General features: G+C 43.5%; 1 protein-coding gene across 5 annotated transcripts in view; it reads right to left on the bottom strand.

The window, feature by feature from the left end:
* LOC145344009 (DENN domain-containing protein 5B) overlaps positions 1-25,730 on the bottom strand; it is a 279,289-nt gene that overhangs the window by 59,495 nt on the left and 194,064 nt on the right. For all 5 annotated transcript variants that reach the window (XM_080190662.1, XM_080190663.1, XM_080190665.1 and 2 more), the window contains 2 exons: positions 13,662-14,201; positions 6,917-7,148 (listed from right to left, as the gene is read on the bottom strand). In XM_080190662.1, coding sequence (XP_080046788.1) covers positions 6,917-7,148; positions 13,662-14,201 — 772 coding nt within the window. The remainder of the gene's footprint in view (positions 1-6,916; positions 7,149-13,661; positions 14,202-25,730) is intronic.

The raw sequence follows: 25,730 nt of genomic DNA, 5'->3' as shown, positions 1-25,730 counted from the left end.
ATATGTGACAAAAGTCAAACATGGGAGGTTGCTGTGCAACTCCTTACTCTGCAGGTTCAGAGTTGGAAGAGCCTGGATTGATAGTGATCATTCCGGTGGTATCTCAGAATGTTTGATGGACAGCCAATGTTGACTGTCTGACCTTTCTCCAGCTTTGCACTCAAGTCCCACTCCAGGGCTTGAGAACAAAAATCAAGACTGATATTCCCACGCAGTACTGAGGGAGTGCTGCACTGCCAGTGGTGCCATTTTTTGGATGAAATGTTAAAAACGAGGCCCCAAATGTCCTCTAAGGTGGATCCCATGGCAATATTTTGAAAAAGGGCAGTGGAGGTATTCCCAGTGCTTCTCAATTAACATCACAAAAACAGATTATCCAGTCCTTAACACACTGCTGCTGGTGGGAGCTCGCTGCATACAAATTGGTTCTGCTATTTCCTATATTATAACAGTGACGACATTCCAACAGGTTGTCATTCACCATAAAGCACTTTGAAATACCAGCTGGGTGTGAAAGACATTGAAGGAAAGCAGGTCTCCCTTTTCTTATTGAAAAGCAGAATACTGCAAATGGTGGAAATCTAAAATATACACAAGAAATGCTGGAAATACTCAGCAGGTGTGGCAGTATCTGTGGAGAGAGAAACTGAATTAGCACTTCAATTCAATGATCTTTCACCAGAACTGGGAAAACTTAGAGATAAAATAGGTTTTAAGCAAGGGGTGGGAGGGACATGGACAGGAGAAGATCTGCAATTGGGTGGAAGATGGGTGAGTATTTTGTTTCCTTCGCATGTTTGGTTTTCCTCTTATTTTCACTTTCAGTCTGAAGCCACGTGTGCTAGGTGTATCTTTTGTTTCTTTGTTTTTAATCCTTGCTCCATCGCCATTCTTCCCTGGCCCTGAAAAATTAACTCTTCTGTCATTCAATCTATCCTGTCTTCTGCCCCATTGTTTTGTCTTGGCAACACTCAAGGACAGGCAGAATTTCTTGTGTGCAGAGTTGAAGAGATCGAGAGCAGCTTGTAAAGTGGAAAATGGGACTGCAGTCATTCATAAACCTTAGACACTGTACATTTATACAGACTAGTTTAGTTTTGGCACAGAGGTAACTGAGGTGAAAGAGTTTTCCGCCAGGAAGGTTTTAATACTGACACTAGAGGGCAGTTGATCTTTGATGAAGTAAATAGTCACTGTCAGGCAGATCATAAATAATGTGGGGTTATCATACAATCTTTCTCGACCCTGGTCTTGATTTTGAAGACATCTATTTCAGATCTCCCACTCAAGGCAGTTATAGGATTGTAACAAAGTTTCTTGGATAATCAAATCTTTGGAGCACAATCCGCAGAGCCTCACGATTTAAGAACATAAGAACATAAGAAATAGGAGCAGGAGTAGGCCATCTAGCCCTTCGAGCCTGCTCCGCCATTCAATAAGATCATGGCTGATCTGTCGTGGCTCAGTTCCACTTTCCCGCCCTCTCCCCATAACCCTTAATCCCCTCTCTTATCAAGAACCCATCAACCAGCTTCTTAAAAATATTTAGCGAGGCAGCCTCCACCACTTCAACGGGCAGAGAATTCCAGAGATTCACCACCCTTTGAGTGAAGAAGTTCCTCCTCAACTCCGTTCTAAACCGCCTCCTCTTTATCTTGAGGCTGTGCCCCCTAGTCCTACTGTCTTTTTTGAGCGGGAAGAGTCTCTCCACCTCTATCCTATCCATCCCATTCATCATCTTATACGTCTCAATGAGATCTCCCCTCATTCTTCTAAACTCTAACGAGTACAAGCCTAGTTTATTCAGCCTCTCCTCATAGCTCAACCCCCTCAACTCCGGCATCAGCCTAGTAAACCTCCTCTGCACTCCCTCCAAGGCCAAAATATCCGTGCGCAGGTGCGGCGCCCAAAACTGCACACAGTACTCCAGCTGCGGCCTTACCAATGCCCTATACAGCTGCAGCAAGACCTCCCTACTTTTATATTCAATCCCCCTCGCTATGAAGGCCAGCATCCCATTCGCCATCCTGACCACCTGCTGCACCTGCAAGCTGGGTATTTGCGACTCATGCACAAGGACCCCGAGGTCCCTCTGCACCGTCGCCTGCTGCAGTTTTTTGCCACGTAAGTAATAGTCCTTCCTACCATTCTTCCTACCAAAGTGGACCACCTCACACTACAGAATCATATGCCTGGATCAGATTGAAGAATGCAATGAAATGTTCCTGCCATCGTTCTTGACATTTTTCTTGGATATGACTCACAGGAAAGACCATGCCAGAGGTTCCTCTGGAAGGTCCAAGGCCACAGTGTGTGTCTGGGAGGACTTCCTCAGTCACAGGAAGTAGGCGATTAAGGAGAATGTACGCCAACATTTTCCATGATAGGGATAAGAGGGTTAGCATGATTTATCTCTCTTCTTGAAGATCGTTACAATCGACGCATTCCTGGTCAGGTTCTTTTGCCTCCCAAGTCAGCAGGATGTGTGCATGAGTTCCCGATAAGTGAAAGCCACTTGCTTTCAAGAGCTCAGCTGGAATATGATCGGGATTTTGTTGTCTTCTCCACATTTGATTCCTTGCTGCAGCTCTCCTGTCAACTGTGGTTCACCCCATTCACTCCACCAGAGCCTACTGGGAAATAGCTTGGAAAATATCAGCTGCTGCTGGGCATTCGCAGGTGAGGAGTTGTTCAAAATGTCCTTTCCAGCATCAGCAGGTGGCACTTCAAAAAGGGAAGCATGATCCTGTGAATGAAGGGGACCTTGTATATCTGACCTTGGCCTATAGATGGCCTTTAAAAAAGGCTTTGCATGTCACAATCAGCATATTGTTGGATCTCTTGGGTTTCCTTGACCCCCGACTTGGCCTTTATTTTCCATATTTGTGTTTGAGTGCCAGCCTTGAGCTGTAGAATGCTGCCATCTTGTCTTGCAATCATGGATGGTTCTAGTGGACAGATGAACGCTGCTGGTCTCAGGTGACCACATATTTGAGCATCAATTTCGCCGTGCCAGCCTTGGTGATGACAGTGTTCAAATCCACTGGTCTAGTAGGCTAGTACAGCTGACTTTATTTGATCCCAATGTCCAGGAATTGAGTTGGATGTCTGAAGATTTTCCGGACTGCTCGGGAGCTGCACTTGGAATTCCTCCCTTTACAGGAATTGTCTTATGGTGGACACTGATCCTCTTCTTATGGGATCTCTGGATCTTGTGGTATATCTCACAGGGCTAGGTGGATGTTCATCACTGTTTGAACAGGGCGATAATCTGCCCAGAGCCCAGTTTATGAGCTACAATTGGGTAGCATCCTTCAGAGGGTACGAGTGGCCATGTTCCCTGCTCCTAATGGCTGTCCATGACCGTTGTGGAAAATAAGTATACGAATACTTGATCAATTCTGTCAGTGGAGGCCTCTATTCCAACTGTGGGTGACACTTACTATCTGGATTTCCACTCTGGCAAAGTATTGACAACTTGCCTTTGTTTAAATGGCAAATATATTTGTGTTGAAAAAATTTACAGACTGGGAAATGAGGCAAGGGATTGGAATGAGTATCAAACAGAACCATTCAAGTTAAAATATTGCTTTTCAGGAGCAGCAAATGCTTTTCTTCAACAATGGGTCTTTAGACAACAGGGAAATGAAAAGAAACACATTGGCCCAGCCATAGAATGCAATAATAACCATTTAATCAGAACTATATTTGTATTTAGACATTATGTGCAACTTGGAATGAGCTCCAATTTGCGACAGTCAATTGAGTTGCTGCACACTTCACTAAGTCAGCGGCACTCCGTGCTGGCATTTTAATTTGATGTGGAAGTTACATTGGGGAATTGTCAAATTTTCTGAACATTTCACATTTTAATTTAACAAAAAAGTTATGTGATTCCACTGCCAGTTTATCAGTTTTCTCCACTCCAGAAGTAGCCAGTGTCTCTGGAACCTTCTTGTCACTTTGTACAAGTTGTTGAGTGTTACTGGGCAATCTGACTGTGGGGACAAGTTGCAGAATCCCACCAAATGTCCATATCTTGTCCTGCCAGTGTCCCAGGACAGCTACCTGGAATGAAACTTTGTTTTTTTTAACCTTTCCACAGTTCAGGACACAGAGGCTATTTTTAGTGCTGCTATCTGCCACCCCAGCTGTCATTGGTCACTGACCAGTGGTTGAAATGGTGCTGCGGCTCGGTGGTACCACACTTGCCTCTGGGTCAGAAGGTTGTGGGTTCAAGTCTGACTAAAGACACAAGATTTCAGTTACCCTCTCCAATGGATACAAAACAGTCTCAAGTGCTATTCAAAGAAATGGGGAGTTCCCCTCAGTGTCCTGGCCTTTATTGATCCCTCAACCAACACAAAAACAGATTATCTGGTCATGTTCACATTGTAATTAGTACCACCAAGCTGCTGGGTGAGGTGGTTATATTTAGTATTACCATGTTGCTGAGTGAGGTAGTTATATTTAGTGTTACCATGTTGTCGGGTGAGGTGGTTATATTTAGTATTACCATGTTGCTGACTGAGGTGGTTATATTTGGTATTACCATGTTGCCGAGTGAGGTAGTTATATTTAGTATTACCATGTTGCCGAGTGAGGTAGTTATATTTAGTATTGCCATGTTGCCGAGTGAGGTAGTTATATTTAGTATTACTATGTTGCCGAGTGAGGTAGTTATATTTAGTATTACCATGTTGCCGAGTGAGGTAGTTATATTTAGTATTACCATGTTGCTGGGTGAGGTGGTTATATTTAGTATTACCATGTTGCTGGGTGAGGTAGTTATATTTAGTATTACCATGTTGCTGAGTGAGGTAGTTATATTTAGTATTACCATGTTGCTGGGTGAGGTGGTTATATTTAGTATTACCATGTTGCTGAGTGAGGTAGTTATATTTAGTGTTACCATGTTGTCAGGTGAGGTAGTTATATTTAGTATTACCATGTTGCTGGGTGAGGTGGTTATATTTAGTATTACCATGTTGCTGAGTGAGGTAGTTATATTTAGTATTACCATGTTGCTGGGTGAGGTAGTTATATTTAGTATTACCATGTTGCTGGGTGAGGTAGTTACATTTAGTATTACCATGTTGCTGAGTTTGGTGGTTATATTTAGTATTACCATGTTGCTGGGTGAGGTAGTTATATTTAGTGTTACCATGTTGCTGAGTGAGGTAGTTATATTTAGTGTTACCATGTTGCTGAGTGAGGTGGTTATATTTAGTGTTACCATGTTGTCGGGTGAGGTTGATATCTTCAGTATTATCATGTTGCTGGGTGAGGTGGTTATATTTAGTATTACCATGTTGCCGAGTGAGGTAGTTATATTTAGTATTACCATGTTGCTGAGTGAGGTAGTTATATTTAGTATTACCATGTTGCTGAGTGAGGTAGTTATATTTAGTGTTACCATGTTGCTGAGTGAGGTAGTTATATTTAGTGTTACCATGTTGCTGAGTGAGGTAGTTATATTTAGTGTTACCATGTTGCTGAGTGAGGTGGTTATATTTAGTGTTACCATGTTGTCGGGTGAGGTTGATATCTTCAGTATTATCATGTTGCTGGGTGAGGTGGTTATATTTAGTATTACCATGTTGCTGGGTGAGGTGGTTATATCTAGTATTACCATGTTGCTGAGTTTGGTGGTTATATTTAGTATTACCATGTTGCTGAGTGAGGTAGTTATATTTAGTATTACCATGTTGCTGAGTTTGGTGGTTATATTTAGTATTACCATGTTGCTGGGTGAGGTAGTTATATCTAGTATTACCATGTTGCTGGGTGAGGTAGTTATATTTAGTATTACCATGTTGCTGAGTGAGGTAGTTATATTTAGTATTACCATGTTGCTGAGTGAGGTAGTTATATTTAGTATTACCATGTTGCTGAGTGAGGTAGTTATATTTAGTATTACCATGTTGCTGAGTGAGGTAGTTATATTTTGTATTACCATGTTGCTGAGTGAGGTAGTTAAATTTAGCATTACCATGTTGCTGAGTGAGGTAGTTATATTTAGTATTACCATGTTGCTTGGTGTGATGATTATGTTTAGTATGACCATGTTACTGGCTGAGGTAAATGTAATTAGTTGAAGGGACAGAGGTTGAGGCAGGAACTTCGCTCTCAGTCCACAATAGAGTGGCATGTGTTAATTCAAGAATGGATCCTCTGCAAAATGCAATGGTCTTAGGAATAAGTTAACTTGATTAAGCAGGGGGAGGATGGGAGATGGTAAAGAACTTACAGGCTAAACGTCAGTATTAAATGTGAATGGGTGAGGTAACAAACTTACAGACTAAACGTCAGTATTAAAAACAAACTTAAAGAAACTTGATTGCCAAAGTCAGACAAATTACAAAATGTGACTTCCCTGGCCAGAATTCATGTATGTGGATGAGACCTCAATACCATTGGTATCTGCGAATTATCCTTCATTTAAAGATCAGGTAATCCTAAAGAAAATGGGTGGCACTGTAGTACAGTGGTTAGCACTGCTGCCTTACAGCACCAAGTTGTATAGATTAGATGGATTAGCCATGGGATATGGGGGGGTGGTGGGCCTGAATAAGACGCTGTTTTGGTGAGTCGGTTTAGACTTGATGGGCCAAATGGTCTCTTTCAGCACTGTAGGGATTCTATGATTCTAAAAGGCAGACATTAGGCATCAGTAGCATCAATGTGGCAACAATTTGCAATATTATAAAGCTTGACATGGATTGGCCTTGATTTCCTCCATGGTCAGAGGATACATCAGGTGATTCCACCTCTGGAAATAGACATTGTGAGCTAAAAACTGTTCTGAGGTAAACCTGATTGATTATACCCAGCGACAAGAGTATTTCCCCTACCACCAACACCAACCTCTGCTTCCCAAATGCCGAGCAGATAAACAGGGAATGATTGTGCTCACCAGCTTCTTTCAAGACGGTACACTTCTGATAATTTGAGGTGCGTAACGTGGGGATGCGAACATTGTAGATCTTCATTTTCTCAATGCGAGAATCGAACACTCTGAGAAGCGGGTCCTTCTCCTCCCACAGTGACACAATCTTGTTGTCAATGAAGGTCGCAAACATCTGCGTTTCTATAAAGTGGGAGAGAAAAGGGAGGTAGGGCTCTGGCTGGTCAGAGAGAAACGAAGCCTAAAATGAAAGGAAACAATCCATTACTTTTCTAAACAGTACATATAATTGAAGCCAAGTTACAAACCTATCCTTGGTTTAATGCAGAACCTTGATGGCCACCATCCAATATGACTTGTCCATGGGTTTGGAACAAAATATGATCTAAACTAACTATTTGTGACTTTGTGAACATGATGTGGAGATGCCTGCGTTGGACTAGGGTAAGCACAGTAAGAAGTCTAAAAACACTTGGTTAAAGTCCAACAGGTGTATTTGCAGTACAAGCCACAAGCTTTCGGAGCACTGCCCCTTTATCAGGTGAATGGGAGTTCTGTCCAACAGGAAGTTCTGTTGGGGAACATTTCAGCAGTCACGGGCATTCAGCCTCTAATCTTCAGGTAAGCATCATTCAAGGTGGCCTTCACAACACAGGACAACGCAGAATCACTGAGCAGAAACTGATAGCCAAGTCCCGCACACATGAGAACGGCCTCAACTGGGATCCTGGGTTCATGTCACACTATCTGTAACCCCCACGACTTGCCTGGGCTTGCAAAATCTCACTAGCTGTCCTGGCTGGAGACAATGCACATCTCTTTAACCGGTGCTTAACCCTCTCTCCACTCACATTGTCTGTACCTTTAAGACCTGATTACCTGTAAAGACTCGCATTCCAACCATTATCTTGTAAATTGAGTTTGTATCTATATATGCTTTGTTTGTGAACAGAACTCCCATTCAGCTGATGAAGGGGCAGTGCTCCGAAAGCTTGTGGCTTGTGCTACCAAATAAATCTGTTGGACTTTAACCTGGCGTTGTGAGACTTCTTACTTTGTGAACATCTTCAGGGACTGAAGCTATCATGAAAGCCATAGCCTAGACCCAACACCAACAAAATATAACTTGTGCAACACTGGCATTGTTGTCTGCTCCTTCCTTCAAATCCTTTAAGTATCAGCTTGGCTCAGGGGTAACAATCCTGCCTTCCAGTCAGAAAACCCTGCCCCAGAGAAAACAGCCTGTTCAATCTTTCTTGGTAGGTACAATCTCTTGATTATATGAGAATTAATCAGCAACCCTGTCTTGTCTGAACAAACCCATCAGAGTACAACAAGGCATTCTCTTGGTCAATATTCACTCAACTAAAACACAAATGATCAGGTGATTGCTATCTGTGGCACCTCACTGTGTGCAAAATAGTGGCCATGTTTGATTATAAAAGATTCAACTTCAAAATATGACATTGGTCTTTGGGAGATGGTACATATTGGATAAATTCAACATCGTTCCCTTCTCAGTGGGCCTTGCTTCATTTCTGAATAATACTGCCTCTATCAGATTCCATAAGGTGCAGATGTTCAAGGAAGCACTTCCACTTATTCATCCAGAAAAATAAACACTACCACAATCTCCATGTCCCCTCCATCTGGAAAATATCAGCTCCTGTGAAATCTCTCACTGGGAACGGTGCGACCCCATGTTCAATTTGTTGCTGCAATCAGCTCCTACTACCCTCCATATAGCCCATTTCATGCATTCACTATTTCTTTGTTAAATATTCAACATCAATTGATTTTCCACCCTTTAGGTCTAAGGCTACAGTCAATCTATGAGTGAAGGTGAACATTCTGACACATGCTACACTGTCAGTTTGAACATGTGCCCCACTCTTTGACCAGCACACTTCAGTTGAGTTATGCTCAAGGTTTCGATATTGTTTCACATCTTCAATATCTTGATGAGGCCAATTCAATCACCTCTCTCCTAGGATGAACAGCCCAGTTGTGCTATTCTTTAGTGAGGATCAGCTCCGGCCTGTGTTGGCATTGACAACTCCAGATGTCAGAATAGGCAAGTATTGAGAGAGAGGCCATTTGTCCCATTTATGCCTGGGTCAACCATCCATTTAGTCATACGCCACCGCTCTGTCCCCATAGCCCTGCAATTGTCTCCCTTCTTAAGGTGATAACCAATTCCCTTCTGAAAGTCACAATTGAATCTATTTTCACCATCCCTTCAGATAGAACATTCCAGAGCATTACAACTCACTCACTGAGGAAATTTCTTCCCATCATCCCCCCAGCATTTAACAGCAGCTACCATAGATTTGGTTACGAATCCCATGGCCAGTGGAAGTAGCTCTTCCCCATCTACACCACAAAAACACCACTTCACTGATTTTGCAATCACCCTTGCTTCAGGTGGTAAGTGACATTTGGTGCATCATGCACCCCTCAACTTCTCACCCTTTTGCTTTAGTGTTTATAGTTTTGATAGCCACAAAATCTTAAATTAGCTCACAACAATTTGTCACAATGACAGAGTCAGTAAAGGCACCAATTTTAGCAAGTTGAGATTGGATAGCTACTTACAAAGGGAATATTTATAGAATCATAGAATCCTACAGTGCAGAAGGAGGCTATTCAACCCATCGAGCCTGTACTGACCACAATTCCACCCGGGCGCTATCTCCATAATCCCAAGTACTTACCCTAGCTGATCCCCCACACACTAAGGGGCAATCTTTCATGGCCAATCAACCTAACCTGCAAATCTTTGGACTTTGGGAGGAAATTGGAGCACCCGGAGGAAATCCACGCAAACGCAGGGAGAATGTGCAAACTCCACACAGTGACCCAAGCCAGGAATTGAACCTGGGTCCCTGGTGCTGTGAGATAACAGCGCTAACCACTGTGCCCACTTATAGGACTATGACTCGGAATCTCAGTAAGCCAAACTGCATAGTGGTAGGTGATGGAGGGGAGCTCTAACCATTTGTTAATTTCACGCAACTCCATCCTCTGATCCAGGATTGATGTGGAGGTGATGATGGGGGTCCTGCAGGATGCTTGGCCCTCCTCTGAGGTATACGTGGATTGGGATCATGTTGTGTCACCACAACATGTCTGCTGCGGGACAGACCGCTGCTCTTGGGTGACCATCAGAAATAGGTTTGCATTCTAAACACACAGGCAGTCTGGCTATTGTTGAGTCGATGGTGTTGGCAATGTGGACGTGTAGGCTGGGAGGGTATGCACTGGTCAGAGTTTGGTGATTATTTTGCAATCCTCCAAACCAAATAGCTCTTAATTCATTTGGAACATGACAAAGCAAGAGTGACAAGCGATCGCGAAACTGAGAAGTCAACCAATGTTCAAGAGTGGGCGGCACAGTAGCACAGTGCTCAGCATTGCTGCCTCACAGTGCCAAGGACCCGTGTTCAATTTCCGGCTTCAGTCACTATCTGTGTGGAGTTTGCATGTTCTCCCATGTCTGCATGGGTTTCCTCTCTGGTTTCCTCCCACAGTCTGAAGATATGCGGGTTAGTTGGTTGGCCAGGCTAAATTGATCCTAGATTTGGGGGGATTAGTAGGGTTATATATGGGGTTATGGGGATAAGGTGGAATTGTTGTCAGTGCAGGTTCAATGGGCCAAATGGCCTCCTTCTGTACTGTAGGGATTCTGTTCTAGTCGCAAATTCTATCCGAGGACTTTCTGCTGCTTTTCACGCCGGAGCCTGGATCCAAAAGATTATCCAATCCTTTCTGTCTTCAACATATTTACATTTCAGTGGTGGGGATGGGACGGTAGGGGATGTTAAGCCAACGACTTTTCAACCTTCAGATCCTGGGCCTGGAAACCCGCACAGATCAAAGACATTACCCAGTCACAACAGCGTCATCATGATCCCTGGTGGGGCATGAGCGCAAAACTATCTCTCTGTAGTGGAGTTAAACCCCACTCAGCAAGGCTGAAGAGTGGCTAATACCAGATTGGGCAAAATGGATATTGGTTGATACAATGGACCTATATCCACTGATCTTTAGAAAAATGAGAAGCAATCTTATTTAACCACACAAGATCCTGAGGGGGTTTGACATGGTGCATACTGAGAGGATGTTTCCCCTTGTACAGGCAACAAGAACTGGGGGGAGTCACAGTATAAAAATTAGGGGACCTTCATTTATGACGGAGATGAGAAGGAATTCTTCTTTTTTCAGTGGGTCGTTAGTCTGTCCAACTCCCTTCCTCAGAGAGTTGGGCTATGTATCATTGGAAATATTCACAACTGAGTTAGAGAAATCTATGATTAACTCAAGAGTCAAAGGTTATTGGGGGGGGGGTCGGTGGGGAGGGTGGGGAGGTGGTCAGGCAGGAAAGTGGAGGTAAGGCCAAAATCAGGTCAGACCATGATCTTATTAAATGGTGTAGCAGGCTCGAGCGGCCGAATGGCTGACCCCTGCTTCTAATTCTTGCTGAATTAGAAGGGAAGAAAGATCTCAACCACTTCCATTTCCCAGTACCGGTATCCTTCTTTCTGTTTAAGGAACAGGAAATAAATGGCCAAGAATTACCAAGTTTCCCGGTCCCAACAGCATCCATGAGAGTTGCATGTGCTGTGCTACAGAATGATAAGCCTTTGGTTCCAAGAGTCTGTAATCGCAACTGTTCCATCAGGAAGTGAAAACAAGGCAAATTCACCCCCCAACCCTGTGATTCAGACCTAGGTCCCTCATCTCTGAAAGGCTGTGAGTTCATGTTCAATTCTGGAAATGTGCGTAAATGAATAGTTTTAGTAAAACACCCCTTCATTAGAGTAAAATCACATGCTATTTAAATGCTTAGACTCAGGGAACCTGACACGCGTGAGATCAGCAGAACCTGCCAGGAAGCTTGTTTACTTGGCAGAAGAATGGATAGTCTCTAGCCAGGGGGAGATAATTGTCCTGCTTTTGGGTGAAAGGTTTAACGGTTCAGGATTGGAAATTAAATAATGTTCTGTGTGCTGATAAAATCTATGCCTTAGAAGAGGGAGATGTATTAGAGTGCTCTCCCTGTGAGGGCCACATTCAAGAAGAATGCTGCCTCGGAGATTTCTCTGAGGTAGAGCTATCCATGCTTGAATCATGAGTAAACAATTATAATCTTCACCATGGGTCTCCTGTGGTTAGTCAGAAAAAGTCCACTAAATCAAGTCCACAAACTCTAGGCTGACATGCAGGAGCGTTGCATTGTCAGAGGAACTGTCTATCAGATGTGACATTAAACCAAGGCACTATCTGAAAGATTCCCTGGGATTCACAGGATCATAGAATCCCTACAGTGCAGAATGAGGCCATTTGGTCCATCAAGCCTGCACTGACAACAGTTCCAGCCAGGCCTTATCCCCATAACCCCATGTATTTACTCTGCTAATCCCCCTGACACATGGGCAATTTAGCATGGCCAATCAACCTAATCTGCACATCTTTAGACAGTGGGAGGAAACTGGAGCACCCGGAGTAAACCCATGCAGACATGAGGGGGGGAATGTGCAAACTCCACAGAGACAGGAACCCGAAGCCGGAATTGAACCTAGGTCCCTGGCGCTGTGAGACAGCAATGCTAACCACTGTGCCACCCATATTATTTTGAAGGTCAGCATTGTTCTGGTCATGGCCAACAGGTGTTCCTCAACCAACACCACAGCTTGTTTGATCATTATGCTATAGCTTAGCGATGGGCAATTTAAGCTAGTGAGTGAGCCACATGAGTGGCCCTCCTTCATCTCAGTGGGCCGCAAGATTGAAATTGGGCTTGTTCACTCACCATGACCCCATGAATCAGATTAAATGCATATAATTCATGCCAAGTATTTCATAACAAGTTATAGAAATGTTTAATCATTTATAACATTCATAGAACTGTTATCAACTTCAAATGGTTAAAGACAAAAGAAATATTTACATTTTGGACACAGAGGGAGTGCATGGCCCTCATAGTCAACGTTGTGTGTGATCAGCATGCATCTCACTTCACTTGCCCTAGCTTTATGCACGTATCACTTCAGTCATACTGGTAGAAAAAAAGCTACACGGATGGAAATGAGGGGAATGTGGCAACCCTGCACATGGGCCGCAGTCAACAAAATATCGTGTGGGCTTCACTCAGAATACAGTTGGACCACATGTGACCCCCTCTGGCCTCAGGTTACCCACCACTGCTATAGCTGATTGGTTCCTGCATTTTCCACATTACAGCAGTGGCCACACTTCAAGGACCATTTCATTGGCTATAAAGGGGCTTTGGGACATGCTGAGGTTGTGAAGGATGCTACATAATTATCAAGAAGGCAGTGTCACTCATACAGCCCAGGCTGGCTGTGCCACTAATAGTACAAAGTGCTTCTTCAGAAGGAACTCTTCAAAATACAGCTAATGGAAATACAACAAAACTTACTCCAATTTATAAATCAAAGAAAGGGTTTAAATAAGGAAACATTATTACTCCAACTCGGGGCTTCACCCTGTGCCACTCAAAGCTCCCCACAATTCTACATAGTTCCTTATTGAGAGTGAATCAGCTGGTTAGCTGACCATTACATCGCTCTGTAATTGGTTCCATGGTTTACTGGGTCAGCTGACTCTTGCATTTTGTTCCCATTCATCACGTTACATCCAATACAAACTTGTCACCAGTTTCATTCTAACACAAAGGACCAAACAAAGTTGCAACTTTAATGTACAAGTGGAAAAGGTGGAGAACAATTACCTTGTCGAAATTCTGCATCTGCTCACGATTGGTGAGCCATGAGTCCATATCCTGAGTGGGTTGGATGACAAAGGCCTCATAATCGGCAAACATCTGGGTGAAGCGGTTGGCAAACACCTCACGGAGTTGCACGGTGAGTTTGTAGTCACGCAGCTCTTCCTCGCTGCACTGGCACTTTGTGTCCTTCTCTTTGGCTGCTGCTGGCGGGGGCGTGATCTCCATCTTCTCAACGGTCACCCCGGTGCGTTTTGCCAATGCCTGGAGCCGGGCCAGTGTTTCATTGCCCTTCAGCAGCTCATACATGTTGATGGTGTTGGCTGTCAGGTTGCCATTCTTCTTATCATTGACCAGATCATCCAACACCAGGTTCTTTAGCTTGGTGGCACTCTCGCTGCAGTGCAAGTTCCCCTCGGGTGGAATCCCAAAGTGAAGCAGCACCTCGGAGATTTCCTGGATGAATTCCAGCTTGTTGGGAAACTGGGGGAAGTCCTCTGGAAGCTCAATGAAGTGGTTGTCAATGTCCACGAAACATAGGTTAGCCTGCCAATGGAAGACAGATGAAAGAAAAATGAGTTGAGAATTCTGCTGTGTTATATAAATACTACACACACTTTCTGATGTGATATCAAACCAATCCCCATCTGCCCTCAGGTACATGAAAAAGATCCTGTGAGGGGAACGGGAGGATTCTTTCCAGGGTCCTGGCCAATATATATCCCTCAACCAACATCACTAAGATAGATTCTCTGGCCGTTAGCAGGTTGTAATTTGCAGAGGATTGCTGTTCCCAAACTGTAACCTGTGGACCACTGGTGGTCCACGTGGGTATTGCAGGTGGTCAGTTTGAAAAGAAAATACAATGATGTGTACCTTGTACGTATAATAATCAACGTTACATTATTATGTGCAATGTGATTTGCTTCACAAATATCCTTATGTAATATAATCCTTGTTATTCTTGGAAAATGCGCATGTGCTTGTAAATGTGCTGTGGTGAGTGCAGCGCACTTGTGAATGTGCATCATAAATAACAACAATAAAGAACAAAGAACACAGTACTGCAAGGAACAGGCCCTTTGGCCCTCCAAGCCTGCGCCAATCATGGTGGCTGTCTAAACTAAAACTGTATGCACTTGCGGAGTCCATACCTTTCCATTCTATTCATGTATTCGTCTAGTTGCCCCTTAACTGACACTATCGTACCTGCTCCTATCACCGTCCCAGATGTTCACCACTCTCTGTGTAAAAAATCTGCCTCACACATCTCCCCTAAACTTTTTGCCATGTCTTTTAAACCTATGTCCCGAATACCTTGACTTTTCTACCCTAAGAAACAGCATCTGACTATCCACTCTGTCCATGCTACTCATAATCTTGTAAACCTCTATAAGGTCACCCCTCAACCTCTGTCATTCCAGTGAGAACAAACCAACTTTATCCAACCTCTCCATAAACTATTAGAAATAGCTGTGTTTTTAATATCTTTTGATGTACAAGTTTGACTCCTGTCAGCCATTGGCCATGTAAAAACGTTTAAAATGCTTGCAACTTGTTTAAAAGCTCGCAAAGACTTTTGATGATGATCTAGGGGACAACACTGGGAATCACTGCTGTCTGCAGTTTGGCTGCCTTGTTTCCTAAATTAGCAAAGGGATTACAACTCCGACAAGTGAAGACCTCGGGTTGTGAAAGGTGTTTTACAAATGCAAATACTTCCTTTCTCAACAAGGATACTTAGAATAATGCAATAATCTCCAACAAGGCTACCACTTACGTATGGAAATTTAGTACAGAACGTCTGGGTTGCATTCGTCACCCGGTTTCGCTCGTTCCTATTGGAAGCTCCAAGTCTTTGCTGGGGTTCAGATGAGTAGGCACAAGGATTCTCTTCAGTACCTCATCCAGGTGCATACTGTTTGTGTCTTTTTCTGACAGGGGTGACGGCTATTCAAACACTGACAACTGAGCCACATTTGTTCTTCCCCAACATGCCCATGTGTGCATCACCAGTTCAATCTATAGCTGTTGGTAGACTGAATCCAAATCTATGGAAAATGATACAAGGGGCTCAAAGAGTTAAATTCTGAAACTAGGTGGCATTATCTTGGCTTGTAACCTTTTTTAAGTGCCAAATGAATGTGAAAACGGGAGAGAATCACACCCATTTTTGGGTGCACTCCCAGACACTATGTTATAGCAGTTAGAACAAAACGTTTTCAAATGTGCTTCTTGCCAATAGGGGGAGTGGACAGAGTCTATTCATGCCAGGAAGCTGACTGCAGGCTGCTAGAGAGCACTATTTTGCATGAACCCCGATCTCCAAGTGCACTGTGTATAAAAGTATATAATGCAATTGTCACATCCCCAACCCCCTGACATTACACTCACTCCCCTCCGATCATGCCCCCCTGGCCGATCGCCGCCCCATGAATCCCCAATGCAGTACGCAGCTCCCCATGCCCTGCCTCTCCTTCTGGCCCCTTCCCTTAGGCCCTGCACTTAGGTGGGCAGTGCCTGGGTACTAGGCTGGCACTGCCGACGAGGCACTGCCCATCTCTCCCTTGACCATCCAGGGGCTTCAACGGCCTCTGGTCCCACCGGGTAAGGCCATCGCTTCTGGTCCTCAGGTCATCGGCTCTCTGAAAGTGGTAAAATCTATGCAATCCAGCATTAGATCCTTCCCAGAATGACTGAAGTATTTCAGCAGCAGCAACTGATCACGCAAGGCAATCGGTTTATTGTCCCCAAGAGTAAAGGTGTCGGAAACAAATCTCAATTAAACCTTATAGTTGGTCGTTTTCCAATAACGAAACATATTATCCTGAAGTACATCAAGGTTAAAAAAATACTCAAGCTAGAGTTTCAATGATTCAACAGTCGAGAATTAGATTTAAAGAGCAATGGACTCCCACTGAAATCATTTTCATTATTATATTTTACCCTCACTGCTCTCCGTCACTGTGAGTATAAATCATCCATCCCAAGTACGGCAGAAGCAACATTACAGTCTAAGTGCCATCTCACTCACTTCAACTAAGTTTTCTTTCTTTCGACAAAGTGAGTGATGTTGACATAGCAGTGAAAGCTGAAATGGCTTTTTATTAGTCGCTTCCAGGGGAGGACTACTGAAGTTATACTTCTGCAGAGCGGCAGAATAGATTAACGAGTCTATTGCTGGCTGATTGTATTCAACAGACTGCAATCATCAAGAGTTCTCCACTGGGTGAAGTCCTCTCAGAATCTAGACTCAACAAGACCAAGCAAAGTACTGCGGATACCAGAAAACTGAAATAAATACATAAGTGCACTCACTCATTTCAGAGCAGCAAGAGTTGGCTTCAACAACACTTCTCCAATCTTTCTTAGTCCAGACTGAACCATAGCAGGACGCTTAGCTTGTTACTCTCCTCCACTCCACCAAGCTGTCCCTCGCTCTCTGAGTGAGATATCAGTTCGGAGCCAAAGAGGAGCAAGTTTCACGCTGGGATCCCATGCCCTTGTGGAACTTGCTTGAGACTCACTTTACAACCAATCCTTACAGCCTGCAGACATTATGTGACTTCTCATCAGCCAGGCCCCAGGTGTGACAAGCCTACCTGTGACGGGCTGTGTCGCAATATTCTCTGCCCTTTTATTTCTGAGAGTATGACTTTTCGACTTTCAACTGGTTGGAAATTTTGCAATTTGAAATGAGTCAGAGCAAACTACTTAATGCAGCAGTACCTTCCAAGGTGAAGGTGAAAAAGTAAACAAGACACATAAGAACATAAGAACATAAGAAATAGGAGCAGGAGTAGGCCATCCAGCCCTTCGAGCCTGCCCCGCCATTCAATAAGATCATGGCTGATCTGTCGCTGCTCAGTTCCACTTTCCCGCCCTCTCCCCATAACCCTTAATCCCCTCTCTTATCAAAAACCCATCAACCCGCGTCTTAAAAATATTTAGCGAGGCAGCCTCCACCACTTCAACGGGCAGAGAATTCCAGAGATTCACCACCCTTTGAGGGAAGAAGTTCCTCCTCAACTCCGTTCTAAACCGCCCCCCCCTTTATCTTGAGGCTGTGCCCCCTAGTCCTACTGTCTTTTTTGAGCGGGAAGAGTCTTTCCACCTCTATCCTATCCATCCCATTCATCATCTTATACGTCTCAATGAGATCTCCCCTCATTCTTCTAAACTCTAACGAGTACAAGCCTAGTTTATTCAGCCTCTCCTCATAGCTCAACCCCCTCAACTCCGGTATCAGCCTAGTAAACCTCCTCTGCACTCCCTCCAAGGCCAAAATATCTTTGCGCAGGTGCGGCGCCCAAAACTGCACACAGTACTCCAGCTGCGGCCTCACCAATGCCCTATACAGCTGCAGCAAGACCTCCCTACTTTTATATTCAATCCCCCTCACTATGAAGGCCAGCATCCCATTCGCCTTCCTGACCACCTGCTGCACCTGCAAGCTGGGTTTTTGCGACTCATGCACAAGGACCCCGAGGTCCCTCTGCACCGTCGCCTGCTGCAGTTTTTCGCCCCGTAAGTAATAGTCCTTCCGACCATTATTTCTACCAAAGTGGACCACCTCACACTTGCCAACATTAAATTCCATTTGCCATTTCCTGGCCCATTCGCCCAGCCTATCTAGATCCTTCTGCAGACTCTCCACACCCTCCGCACAATTTGCCGTTCCCCCAATCTTGGTGTCATCAGCAAATTTCGACACCCTACACACGGTTCCCTCCTCCAGATCATCTATATAAATGGTAAATAGCTGAGGCCCCAGCACCGACCCCTGGGGCACTCCACTAGTCACCAACCGCCAATCCGAATAGCACCCATTGACCCCCACTCTCTGCCTCCTATTTGACAACCAATCCTCTATCCACGCTAACACCCTACCCCCAACTCCATGTCCCCTGACCTTCTGCAATAACCTCTTGTGAGGTACCTTGTCAAACGCCTTCTGAAAATCCAGAAAGACCACATCCACCGGCTCTCCTCTATCCACTGCCCTAGACACATCCTCATAGAACTCCAGTAAATTTGTCAGACACGACTTCCCTTTAATGAAACCGTGTTGCGTCTGCTCTATCAAGCAATTCCCTTCAAGATGCCTCGCAATTTCCTCCTTAATGACGGATTCTAACATTTTACCTACCACAGACGTTAAACTAACCGGCCTATAATTCCCCGCCTTTTGCCTGGCACACATCCAGGGGAGTGTGAAAAGAGAGACATTTCCTACAATTTGGAGACCCCTCAAAATAATTGCTAAGGAAGAGATGTTAAAATGCAAAATGCTGCATATTGAAACAGTGACTGCCACAAACAGATCCACCCAAAACCTTTTGGAAATACACAATGCATGAAGAATAAAAGTAGCTTATTTCATTTTCCATGCCTGAACACACAGGAGTGGCACACTGAAATTTGAATGTAAATGAATTCCTCAGTGGCATGAAGATCAATTCCACAAAAAACAAATTCCAAATTTGGAAGGCTGCTGGCTCAAGGTGGAGTTGGCAGCTGGGGGTTACCTGGGTTTATTGTGGTATGCCAGTTCCGGGAAGTGTCTTGGAGGTGGCACAATGCAGCTGCAAAATCCGAGCTGCTTTCTCGAGGCAGAAACAGCTTCATGATCATCTTCTCAACTTGAACTGATGCACTGTCATGTGATACTGCCAGACTAATGCTGAAACTATCCTAATACTGGGCTGGTCCAACATCATGTGTACTTTGTAGCCAGTCTCTGAAACCAGTAAGCTCCTTTCTACGTGACCGAGGTAACTTCATTCTAAATGTCTTGATTTTGTTGGGAAGGTGACAAGCATGGAGCAAGTGTTTACTTTTGACTCTCTCTGGCAAATGGAGGAAGAATCAGGACTTTTATATACACCTGTTGCGCTGTTACCACCAAATGCTCTTGCGGTTTAATCAGCCTAGTGCCAGTATCACTGTAGATGGAACACATACGCTAGTTCTCTTGTTGATTCAACTGGCAAGCTCACAGTCCTATGTGATCTGTTCAAATGAGGAAGATCTAATGGTTCAACCCAATTTCCTCTAGATGGCAGTAGGGACATTGTAATGGGCACAGTGCCCGCAGATCTGTTAATGAGGAAAAACTAGTCAGCCACTATGCTTACTATCAATTGGTCCACAGTGCCTGGAAAGTGTACAGGCATTACATGAGGTGATGGAGGGCCCCAACTCCCAAAATCAGCAAGTTTGCCAACCTCATGCATGAAGAAAGTTCAATTGGGTGCATGCAAGAACTGCCCACGTTATCGTACCCAATGAGCAATGCCTGCATTTTAAAGTACTTCACTGCAAGCAAAACAATGTCAGCAGGAAATGCAAGACAGGATTCAAACACAGAAAACAGATTCCAAAAGCAGAAACCACCATATGCAGCTTAGCACTGCTTTCAATGCCTGCGGGAAACAACAGGGAGAAAACTGGCAAACAAGAAAGCTGAATGTCCAATTATAGCTATTATCAGCAGCAACGTGCTGTGCCTGTTCAATAGCCACACTCCATGTTAATAGTCCCTTTAGTTAAACAGAAATGTCAGTAGAGGCCCAGGCTGTAGACTTAATTGAAGGCCTCCAGGGATTTAAGAGGTGTTGCAGTAATTCGATTGGTTTCTGTAAATGGCCACATAATCCTGAAGTCAGAGACAGGCACGGTCAAGTTCATATTTTCAGAAATTAACAGGGAGCATAAGGCATTGAACAGATTGCCTTTGAACACAGGAGCCTTGGTTCCCTCGAAATTGATCAATGAGAGGAAGAACTCTCCCAGGCAATAGTCAGTGAGTATTGGTCACCCTTTGTCTCATCTCTTAAACTGTCATTCTTTGGAGTTCAGTTTGGGATGTTACTAGGCTGTTTGACTGTGGCAGCATCGCAGCTAAACCCAATCCTGCCCTCATTCAACCTCACAACTATAAACCCTTAAGGAGGCGTTGCTGGACATCATTCAGCATAGGGAATCCAGTCTAACAATCCCTCATTAACTCAGGACAACTCCTCCCCTTACTACCATGGGTTTTTATGAGAATCAGTTTTGGCCAGCAAGGTTGGATGTTAGCCTGATAGAATGGTCCACAATTGGGAAAGGCTGCAAACCCCAGCTCCCGGCTTATGACAGGCCTCAAAGTCAAAACACGGAGATCTCATCTTCAACAGGATCTGTACTATTTTATGGAGAAGTAATTACATCTTGTAAATATTAGCCATTGTTAACCAGTGTTTAGTTCAATTGGCTAGACAGCTGGTTAGTGATGCAGAGTGATGGCAACAGTGTGGGTTCAATTCCTGTACCAGTTGAGGTTATTCATGAAGGCCCACCTTCTCAACCTTGCCGGAAGTGTGGTGACCTCAGGTTAAATCTATACAAGAACAGAAGCACTTCAGTTCAGCAAAGGCCATTCGGCCCATCAAATCAGTACCGACCACAATTGCATCCAGACCCTATTCCCATAACCTCACACATTTACCCTGCTAACCTTCCCCCCCCTTCCCCTCTCCCCCCGACACTAGGGTCAATTTAGCATGGCCAATCAACCAAATCTACACATCTTTGGGCTATGGAAGGAAACTGGAGAACCCGGAAGAAACCCATGCAGAACGGGGAGAATGTACAAACTCCACACAAACACAAATCATCACTAGTTAGCTCTCTCCCTCATCTGGGACTATGGTGATTTTACCTTCACTTTTTTTTAAATATTTGAGATACAGATTCATAGATTTGTAGATATCAAGGGATATGGGTTTAGTACGGGAAAATGGTGTTGAAGTAGGAAATAAGCCATGATGTAGTTGAATGACGGAGAAGACACAAGGAGCCGAATGGCCTACTCCTGCTCCTATTTCCTATGTTCTGATATATAGATGCCAGCTGAGAAATATAGTTACAATAAAGAGTAACACCCAATAAGTGATGACTAGGAAGCATGGGCTGACAGAAGGTTTTAAATATCTTAATAGATAAAGGTTATAAAGGAGCAATTTTTAAAAGGGGTAATTACAAAAAAAAACAAGCTTTCTGAACTATCAATGCAATCTAGTGACTTAATGAGGATGAGTACAAGTCAATGGATTTATATAAAAGGAGAACAAAATCAGAGCATCAAATGGCAGTGCAAGCCTATTTTATTATGTAAAATAAAGCTTAAAAGAATGAGATGTCATTAAACATCAATTCCACACGACTTAAACTGCACATCAACTGTAGTGTCCTGCTCTTCCTTATGATTATTTATGCTGAGCAACAGAACTGAGAGCATGAAAACAAGGAACAGACTCCACCATCCTCAGGAACAGACTACAATACATATCCTATCCTTCTCTCGGAGATATTTATTAAATTCCACAGTATGTCTGGAGGCCACTCAGCCCATTAGGCTTTGAAAATATTAGCCAATTAACCTCATTCCTCTGCTTGCACACAGAGCAATGGCCTTTTTATTTTAGTGTTGGGAAGAGAAGGAAGATTATGTCATTTCTTCATATTGCCTGACCCCTTTTCTTCCTGCTGCCATTGATCTCCCTTACCCCCATCCCCCTTCCTTTACTTCAACTCCCAACTCTTGCCTCTTCTTCAAACTCTTCCTTTATTCCCCCGCCTGCTTCACCTGGACTTCTTGGTTAGCTGTGTACAAAATCACTGGCGATCAAACAGTTATACATTGAAAATCTACTGTTAACTGGACTCTTCAATAAATGTCATTGTTATCTCTTATAACACACTAGTAACCTTAAGATTAAGTGACAAAGTGTCATTGAGTTGATATAAGTGTTTTCTTCTATGCAATTGTCTTACTTGGGTCTGTTGAGGGTTCTGAGTATGTGCAGGTTTGGAGGGCTTTCCAGTTCGCAAGAGTATTCTGCAAGCAAGACCTGTTTTACTAGTGCTCTGGTTTCATAGTTACTCCTGTTCTGCTGAGCTACTGTTATTGTTAAATTTCATTATTTTGTTATATAAAGCAGACCATTCTTTTAAACAATGCAGTCAACTACCTTTATTGTGGTCTCAAGACACCACAGGTTATACACAGTACACCCTCCCATTCACCTTGCAAGATCTAGCACTTGTAAAGAAAGGAATAAGTCTTTGATTTTGCAACACAGCCACAATGTCAGACTTCCCTCCTCAACTTCAGGCTAATTCTCTCTACCCAGTTAAAGTCCTTATAGACCTCCAGGGTGATGATATTGTGTTATTGATATATTTTACATTTCCGTAGAATGCTTACAGTGCAGTTTTTTCTCTAGTCAGTATGCCTATATAGGTAGGGAATACAGCTCAGATGCTGGGACAGCAAGAAAATTACTCATTTTAGCCATGTTGTGTTTACTAAGGTATGGCAAATGGACTGTTACTTTAAATGGTGATTTCCCTTTTTTTAATTAAAGGAATTGAAAGTTTTATTTAGGTATAAAGGCTATGTGATGATATGGTTAATGGGAGGAGCTAGATTAATAGCAGAGAAACAGCTTTCAGACTCAGGTTAGAGTTCATTTGCTGGCTGGAACCGTGAAAAGACAAAGGTCTGCATGCTGTTATCACTGCAAAGTCTCACTGGCAAGTCCAAGATTTTCTATACGCATTTATAGCAAGTGTGCCTGGGTTTGCTAACTATATTTAAAGTGGCCTTTAAATTTATAGGGAAAATGCTGCTTATTTGGAACTGAAATAGTGATAAGTTAGAAATTAGAGTAATTTATTTTTATGTTTAAAGATTATTCAACTATTAAAAGTTAAATGGCTTCATTTTGTCACAGATATGCTGTGTTATGACTAAAGCTTGCTTTGATTTTAAAAATCCCTAATTTGTCAGTGAAGTTACTCCTGGAGCGAAGCATCCTTTCCTCACATTTATACAAAAATAGTTTAGCTTCAAACATACTTTGGGGTTCTGATCTGCGACCCTAATGCTTGAAAATCCCTTTTCAAGCCTATTTAATCATTCCTTATAGATCACCAATTTTAATGCCAGTTATTAGCTTAATGGACACATCCACTGTGCAGTACACAGTGTGTAAGAGCAGCTCTAAGTCATGGACAGCCCCACAACACTGTAAAGCTTACGCAAGAATTTTGGAAACCTGATTAAAAAAAAGGGTATCTTCTTTCATATTCTCTGCTTGTCTCAGGTGCAGAGCCACTATGGCTGTTTCTGAGATGTCAACAGCTTTGTACCACTTTACTCATGGTGGTTAATCTTCACAACTGATCTGGTACTAAAATGTTCTGACTGCAGCCAGCATCACAGCTATGTCTGCTGTCAGTCTCACTTCACATCCATAATCCCACTACATCGCGGAGGGGGACGTGAGGCTTCAAATTGGGACACTGTGTACTGCAGTAAGTGCATATTGAAGAACACACACAACTGCCTACAGCATTTGACATTACTGAAGGGCATGTACACAGTATATAGTAATGAGTACCTAATGAAAGAGTCACACTGCGTATTGCATCCTAGAGGACTTAGCACACTGTCTGAAGGACAGTGCATTGAGTACATCGTGAAGGACACACAAACCGCATACTGCATTCAATATGAGTGAAAGATACAAAGCATTGAGTATAAAGGGCACGTACACACTGTATTTGCATTTGATATTACTGAAGGACACATTGCATACTACATCATACAATCTGAAGGACACACACTCTTTACTGCATTGAGTACACACTGAAGGACGCACACTGCGTACTGCACAGTGGATGTGTCCATCAGTAAGAATTCAATACAAGACCTGACAATTCCTTGCTGTGGAGAGGGGAGAGTTACAGTGATTCAATGAGACTGTACAGTATTTTGTGATGTTCTGACAGGAGTTTATCAATGATTTTATTTCTTTTAGTTACTCTCGACAAGTTCAGATGAAGAATTTATCCTCATCCCGTCAGACGGCCCTAAGTCAATCCAGTATCCAAGCTCTAATTGTCCAGCTCAATGACCTATCAAACACACACTACATTTGCCTTACACATTGCAACACTGCACTCTCCTGTCCTGCTTTAACTCAGTGATAGTGCACCTGCCTCTGTGCAAGGAAGTCACTGGTTCAAACCTCACTCCAGGGACTTGAGCAGATTAATCTAGGCTGAACAACCCAGTCTAGTACTGAGAGAGTGCAACCCTGTCCGGGGTACTTTCTTTCAGATGAAACATTAAACTCAGGGGGAGATTTTCAGCCTCCCAACCTGTAGCAAGTTTTGTGGGGATGGAGGTGGCCCACCATTGGGCAGTGGTGGGATGTTGCAGTCTGGTTGCTATTGACAGGGTTTCCACTGTTAACACCCTCCACCCTGGGGAACTCACAGTAGGGGGACTGGAAGATCCCGCTGGTGAAAATAGTCGCCAAATCTCGCCATAAGGCTTCTTCTGTCGGATGGACGTTGAAAATTCTAGGACACTATTTGAAGATGAGCTGGGCAGTTCTCCAACTCTCCTGGCCTTGTTTTCTCCTTCCACCAATACCAACAGCAGGCCATTATCTCATCATTGTCTGTGGGAGTTTGCTGTGCACAAATTGACTGCTGCAATTCCTAAATTATAACAGTGGCTGTACCTCAAAAACATGTTCAGAGGCACTCTTTAAAGGAAATGTTGTCTTTTTGACTAACTGTCCCTATCCAATTAAATTGAAATCAGAAGAGATTTTTATCGATCTAGTCATGATTTTAACATTTCCAAGCAGCACCTTTACTCTAACGAACATTTACAAAATGTACAAGCGAAGCACAATTTCCTTCCTTATTCATTCCAACTCCTTGAGAGAAAGGTCAACATTCTATCCACCTTCCTAATTCATTTTACCTGTCCATCAGCTTTTAATAACCTGAGTGCGGGGCACCTCTATCCTAGTGCTCCTCTTCTACATTCTCACATCGTTCAGTTGTTTTTCTGGGATCTAGAGTGGATGACCTCACACTTCCCCACATTGAAATCCATCTTCTGTCGATTTCCCCACTCACTCAGTCCATTTCCCTTTGTAAAATCCTGTTTCCATTTGCACATTTCACTGTGCCTCCTTAATCTAAGAGTCATTGGCAAACTTGCCT

This window comes from Carcharhinus amblyrhynchos, chromosome 6 (assembly GCF_965287045.1).
Source record: "Carcharhinus amblyrhynchos chromosome 6, sCarAmb.v2.hapA, whole genome shotgun sequence".
In the NCBI taxonomy this organism is placed as follows: Eukaryota; Metazoa; Chordata; class Chondrichthyes; order Carcharhiniformes; family Carcharhinidae; genus Carcharhinus; species Carcharhinus amblyrhynchos.
Note: the sequence above shows the minus strand (reverse complement) of the source record. Positions and strands in the feature narration are given on the sequence as shown.